The sequence below is a fragment of the Pongo abelii genome, chromosome 11 (assembly GCF_028885655.2).
Source record: "Pongo abelii isolate AG06213 chromosome 11, NHGRI_mPonAbe1-v2.0_pri, whole genome shotgun sequence".
Classification (NCBI taxonomy): Eukaryota; Metazoa; Chordata; class Mammalia; order Primates; family Hominidae; genus Pongo; species Pongo abelii.
In genome coordinates, this window is record NC_071996.2 from 46,790,001 (window position 1) to 46,797,500 (window position 7,500).

Sequence of the window (7,500 nt, forward strand, 5' to 3'; positions counted from 1 at the left end):
GATTTTAGACACTTACCTGGACCATCTACAGAGGCTTGTAGAATCTCGTTGTTGTGCCAGGGGTGTTCCACTCCACCCTCCCTTATTTCATCTTCCTCTTCCTCTCTTGGCAACAGAGCTTGGCTCACGAGTGGGGAGGACTCATGGTTGGGCACACTAGCTGGACTCGTCTCCTGGTCCAGAGGGTTGGCAATACCGTCATCCTCAGCAATATGAAGCTTGTCTTCCTCATCTGTTTCAGAACCTGTGTCCACTACATTGTCATAGTTCACCACTGCAGAAGAAGCACAAAACACACTCTCTAAGCACTCTGTTGAGAAACATCAGCCACCCCTAATTGTTTAGTTAAATGGAAAATAATTAATATTTTCATAACTGAATTACTCAACCATGTCAGGAAAATATAATTAATATCCTTCAGGTTTTAGCATTTTTATTCTTTTTCAATTATAGCTGGGTGCTCTTTCTGATTTTAAACAATTTTTTCCTAAAAATGATGGGAAATTCTAAAAAGCAACAGAAACATAGACACACAAACTATGCCTATACTGCATATGTAAAGAGACATATTGCAATATGTACTTTCGATACTCCACAAAAACTTATAAAATAGATCTACAATTGACAATTTTATTAGCTTAGTGACATGAAGTATTTACTATATAATGTTGTACTATAAATATGAGATGACTTCACTATATTAACTGTGGTTTTTTCCCTAGAAACAGTAGACACACACACACACACACACACACACACACACACACACACGTCCATCTATTTACCCAAATACACAAACACATACACAAACCTGCTCCATCTGAATTTTCACTCTTTCTTCTATGTCAACCGTCATGTGCTAAGGCCATTTATATCCTAATCTTTTAAGCAGAAAATGAGGAAAAGCCATATCTTCTGGGCCATTAATACTACTATTGAGATGTCTTCATAGTGTCATAATTACAGAAGATTTCAAAGTGACACAGGCAAGACCAACACAAATGTTAAAATAACTCACAAGAACTGGCGGGCTGCTTTTGCAGCCCTCAGTCCCAGCAATGCTCAGTAGCTTTTCTTAAAATAGACAGCCTGTAAATAAGGTCTGTGAACTCAATTGAAGGTGGCTGTTTCTGAATTAGTCAGCCCTCACAGGCTCTCGGCCTACATGCTAGTACATAAATTGTCCACTTTACCACCAGACAAGAAAGATTAGAGTAATAAACACGGGGCATTAGCTCAGCTAGAGAAACACACCAGCCGTTACGCACACACAGGATTGCCAAGAACTGTTAACCCAACTCTCCAGAAACACACACAAAAAAACAAGTTAGAACCATGACATCATGGGAACAAGAGGGAGAGAGAAAGGGGGGAAAAAAAGGCTGTGGAAAAAAAAAAAAGCACAAACAATTTTCAGGTTCATTTTGATTTCTCTGCGCCTAATAAAGCAATCCTCCGCTAAGTTATCAACTGAGCTATCTCAAGTGGCTCTTGCCAGCTATCGGATTATACAAAAGTGGCAGAAAAGGAGGAAAAAAATGAAAAGGATTGTGTGTCAGGTCCATAATGCTTTTGGAGAATTCTGGAAACATGTCTAGTTACAAATTTTAGTCAGTCATATCTGTTTGCTTTGACAGGTTCCCAGGGAGTAAAAAAGGAACAAAAAGAGAGAGATTTTTTTTTTGTCATGTGAGGCTGGGGACAAAAAGATTACACCGTGCATATCTGCTCATAATATGATCTTTGTATAATCCGCGGGTCTGCACTTGCCTTCCGAACAACTGCACAACAGGTGCAAATTAAAATGAAAACGGCAGCGGAGCCGGGCAAACAGAATCTGCTGACCTGGTTTGAATACCAATTGACGGGGGAAACAAAACCTTTTCAAGAGGTGTGACCACAAGGGCTTAGGCAAGTTCAGGCTGGGTAATGCCCTCAGATCTACAAAAAGAGAGATATTCTAACATCTCTGCTCTAGCTGTGTGGTCCAGATATACCTTAGCACAATCAATAATGTGCTTCTTTTTTTTTTTTTTTTTCCTGGTGACTGAGATTTAACTATTTCTTAGCAACAAGCAGAAGATTCTTTACAAATTTTCAGAATGCTGGGGGTGGGGGGGAGTGGGAATGGGGGGGCTACAACAAAAGCTCCTAAGGCCTGGGAAGCTTTCAACCCACCTCCTAAAAACTGATCTCTGGGCACAGGAGGAATAAAGAAAGGTCCAGAAGGAGTGAATAAAATTATCTAAGGCTGGACAGGCATTAAAAGGCCTTTATCCTGGAAAAAAAAAAAAAAAAAACCCATGCCTTTTAAGGTCTTTTTCTGCATGGACCACAATATCCCGTGTGACACGTGAGTGTTCCTGCAGCAATACAATTGAAATATTTTCTTGTGAAAAAAAAGAGAGATAAATGATTTATGAACAGCCCTTGAGGAGTCCCAAATATCAGAACAATCTAAACAAGCAATGAAGTCATGTCTCACCATATAGGGTCAGGAGTACAGCATCCATCACCTTCACAGGACAACAATACTTCACAACCTTTAGGGTTTGTGCTCACAAATAGTAGTAAATACTTTTAAACTAAATAAATAACTGCTGTCAAATTCACTTACAGAGGCAGTATGCCATCTTTTCTAGCGCTGTGTTAACTAGGATATGCATTTCCATACGCCATTATGCTGGTGTGCCACTCTCCCAACCCCTTTTTAAATCCAGGTACAACAATTCATAACATAGTTTTTATATCTGAATTCAAATGAGATAATCTCATTCTGCTCTTTCTGGTTGACCATCTGACAATCAAAATTAAATGCACTGAGATGGACTTTGCACTTCCTGATCCCTACCCCATCCCCCGACCTCTAAATCCCAGGATTTTCCTTTAAATTGTTCCCTCACGTCTAGTCAGTGGATTTGCCTAGTACAAGTACTGTGGAAATTTTCACCATAAAATATTCTTACTCTAGAATGGCCAATACTTGACGGATTTAGCCCCACTTACATTATGAAATAAAAATAGGCTCATTTTCCCATTTGGACCTGTTTTGATGTTTTGCCCACCATCATCACCACTGGCAGAAGAGATCTTAATAATGTAGCTTTGTCTCTGCAAAGAAGAGATTCGATTTTGTATAATAACCAACGTATACTGGTTTTAAATGAGGTTCATTGGGCAGAATATATTAGGCCAGTGTCTGTTTTTGAACTTATGATATATATCTTTTTATTCAGCATTTAAAAGTCTGGAAGTTCCCATATAATGTAGCAAAGTTCTATTCAGTCCTTATAGGTCAAATAAGCCACCGTTTGCATGAGTCTCAGCAAAATTTTAGACATGTATTGGAGCTACATGGCTGGCACAAAAACAGACGTTACTTCAAAACCACAAAGAAGTGGGAGCCCAAAGAATTCCTTTCTGCAATTCAATAAACAAGAGGAAAGATGTACTGTTTGCTGGCTCAAAATAGACACTAATTTTACATCTGTCTCTGAGGCATAGCAAAAAGCCAACTAAAGAGCAGTAATAAATGTCCAAAAACAGCATCAGTATCCAAAACTCTCACAGTAGTCTTCAGAGGAATTAATTACAATTCTGTGTAACAGTTGCATTGGCAAAATGCACCTATAATTATATACAGGTACTGTACTGTATTACAGGGAAATTTGCCATGTGATACTATGTTTACATGATAATTGATGGATAAGATAAAACTATTTGCATATGAAGGGCATAAGAATTACTGGCATGGCTCACCATTTTATGTGGAATCATATTAAAGTTTCATTTTCTCTAAAACTGTATGTATAATATGGGGTTACCAAAGGGCATAAAGCTGATACTTAAATTTGCTTTATAGCAAATGGGCCTGGAAAGATATATCTGCATATGCATTACTAAAAGCCTATATTTAAAAGGCTTTATAGTTTATCTATAATAAGCATTATTTTCACGTCACCAGATTACATTATATTAAATCCTCTCTATTCTTCCTTCCAAGTAAACAATACTCTAAATTATATCACTATGCCAATTAATTTTACAGTCATATGCAAAACAAATAATGGTTTCTCTTCCTTGCCTATACATATAACTTTTATTTTCAGATTTTTGTGTTCTGGTGACATGTAATAGAATAGTAGCAAAATTTGACATTTTTATAACGTCCATACCTGCTGGAAAATTTCAGCATTTGCAAAAATGGCCTATCATAGCATTTAAACATTGCTGATAATTAGCTTGACATTTGAAATAGCAGAACTGTTGTTCTGAAGATGCCCTATACAATGTTACCTTACTAACCCCTTTTCCTACTTATATGCTTTCTCTACATTATTTTGTCAGTTACAGTACAAATAAGATATCAGTTGCTAATGTATTAACATACAAAAGAACTGATGTGAAGGGGCAATACTTCATCTTCACCAGAAGCAGAAACTCTACTGATGTAAAGGAAAATTACATATGCAGCTTATAGACAGTTAATTGTTAATAAGGCAGCCAATAATGATTTCCTATAACTCTACTCAAGCGTGCCAATAAATCGTTTAATGCCATCATCAAACATTTATTAAATACCCACAATGTGGCAAATCCAGAAGATAGAAGGAGGTGCCATTCTCACCTCAGGCAGCTTACAATTTATTTGGAGAAATATAATCATAAAATTGTAGTTCCAGAAAGACACTTGAAGTCAACTCTTTGACAAAGGAGGTAATACAGGCACAGTGAGGTCAAATGACTTGTCAAAGGCCGTACAGCCAGTTGGTGGCAAAGCCGGTACTAGAAAGCATGTCCTTAGGTGTACAACAGCCAAACAAAAACATACATAATAATACAAATTCCCAGTGCAGAATGCAATCTAAGTTTAAACCCCACATGACCAGAGTAAGGGATGGAAATCCCTGGGACTTTTTGGGATTTTCATGCCACAAAAATGGAGATTGTTGCTTAATTTTAAATTGTTTTGATGATTGTTACTTTCATGGATCCCCTTAATTTGAGTTATAGAAGCCTACCAATTTGATCAATTACCAGAATCTAACAATACACCCATGTTTCCTGCAATAGTTTGGAAACAATAGAGATAAAGAGGCAGTTCACAGAATTATGAGCTTGAAGACTTGCCTTGTCCCAGAACCAACGTGTAACCAGCTGTGTGGCCTTGGCCTATCATCCAAGGAAACTTGGTTGAAATGAGTAAAAATCATGATAATGGTTCCCTGTTTATGAGGTTGTCATAGGAGCCTACAAAGTTGTACGTGCAATGGCACCGTGTGATGTATAAAACAGTAACATGGAAATGCAAGGTGATGTAACTGGTATAATCACTGAACTACCATTGTTCCAGTGTCTGTTGTCTTTTCTCTGGTGCTGCAATGTGTGGTGGCTACAAGGAAAAAGGAAGATTTGAACTTGTGCCAGTCACAATTTTTGTGTTGGCCCTTCATTTAGTAATTTATTTGCAAATGCTTCCTCAAGTAGGAAGGCCATGATGAGAGAGACCATGCCTAATCCTTCAGCTTAGACGTGACACAGACATGTAACCTCATTTTAAAAATGTCTCTGCTGGTAATATGACTACAAATTTAAAATAAGTCCTTTTGTCCAGGTATGGTGGCTCACACCTGTAATCCCAACGCTTTGGGAGGCCAAGCAGGGAGAATTTCTTGAGGTCAGGAGTTTGTGATCACCCTGGGCAAGACTCCATCTCTACAAGAAATAAAAAATCAGTCAGGTATGGTGTTGCATGCCGATAGTCCCAGTTACTCAGGACGCTGAGGTAAGAGGATTGTTTCAGTTTGGGAGGTTGAGGCTGTAGTGAGCTATGATCACACCACTGCACTCCAGCCTGGGCAACAGAATGAGACCCTGTCTTTAAAAAAAAAAAAAAAGAAGTCTTTTGGAATTTTATGAATCATTTGGTTTCCTAAATCTCTTATGCTTACATGCTTAGAGATCATTTATGTTTGAGCCAGTGGATTAAAGGCCTTGTGGGGCTGCTTTCTTAGAATGTCTTTACATGTGGCAAGTGTCGGGAAGACCTTCTAAGACTTTTCTCCTGAACCTTAGCCTTTATTCCTCCTTGTCTTCCCCACAAATTTCAATTTCCAAGTATGTGCTACTGAGGAGAGGATGCAGCTATTTTTCAATAATTTTTGTCCAGTGACTCTTGCCCACCCAGGGGGATTTATCATTGACTTTTTTTTTTTTTTTTTAATCACAGTTACCTTGTTACCTCCGTGCTTGGGTGGGTAAAGATCGTAGGACTAAATGCAAGGTTCAATTTCTTATTTAATAATGGAGGCCTAGTGACAAACACGTATTACAAGACAAAGACAAACTCAAACAGAGATTTTCTTCTGAATTTGAACATGTATCACAGAAATGCATGAATCTTGATTTCTCCATTTAAAAATGGGAATAACTTTATTACTTGGGGATGCAAGATGAATGAATTAATGCCAGTTAGAAGGGACCACGACACTTTGAAATATTCAGATGGAATGTGCTATCCAATACAAAATATTGTTATAAATTATTATTAACATACTATAGTCAGCCTTTATACAAACTAGCTTGGCCACTTTAACTTTTTATCCCAGGAACATTCGAAGGCATTAAACCCGCATTATAAATTAATGAGTTGTAAAATGTCAGCTGATAAAACAAAAGCAGTTTTGAGTATAGGGATAAAAATGTTTCCATTTCAGATTAGCTATGTAAAAAATATGCATATTAAATAAAATGAGAGCAGAATTTCTGCAATGCCATGGTTGCAGTGGAAAGAGGCCAGTTCTGAGGCTCCTACAACTTCCTGGTTACAGGAGCATCTTGGGAAGATGGCAGCCACTCATTCCCTCTGGAAATACTAGCAGGTTCCCTGGTACCTGTGAGAGGTTTTCAAATTTCAGTATGCTGGTGATTTTCAAAAAGGTTCAAATTTCCATACATTTGTTGAGGTTCTGGATAGGCTCCAACATGCAGGTAATAACATCTTAGATATGTAATTTTCCCCTCCAAACCTCTTCCTTAATATCAAAAATATAAACATAATGGCAAATAAGAATAAAAGCAAGGACCCTCCCTTTGTCAAGCTATCCTAAAAACAGATATTGGTTGGAGAATTTGTAACAGTAAATTCAGTTTCTTTCAAGAAGACACGGTATTTCTAGGTCACAATGTTCTCAGTGAAATTTATGATTTCCCAAAGACTTGACATCTGTTTATTTTTTTACAAAAGTAAACATATTTGGGTTTTCCTGTATATCTAGGACTCATAATGGTTTTGATTACCTTACTTAACTCCTACCAAAGGAAACTAGTCATTGTATTGATGTTTCAAACACACATGCCCCTGATTGCTCCTTTCATTTAGTGAGTTTTTGTAGTTATTTCTATCCTTTAGAAATTTTTTCAGCTTCACTTTCTGTCAACATCTATAATATGCTTACACTCCAAGGACATAATACTTAGCTATACTCCAGAACACAAGTC

At 37.5% G+C, this 7,500-nt stretch overlaps 1 protein-coding gene across 5 annotated transcripts in view; it reads right to left on the reverse strand.

The window, feature by feature from the left end:
* ZEB2 (zinc finger E-box binding homeobox 2) overlaps nt 1-7,500 on the reverse strand; it is a 132,110-nt gene that overhangs the window by 41,436 nt on the left and 83,174 nt on the right. For all 5 annotated transcript variants that reach the window (XM_024242882.3, XM_024242885.3, XM_024242877.3 and 2 more), the window contains 1 exon segment: nt 17-274. In XM_024242882.3, the coding sequence (XP_024098650.1) occupies nt 17-274 (258 nt within the window).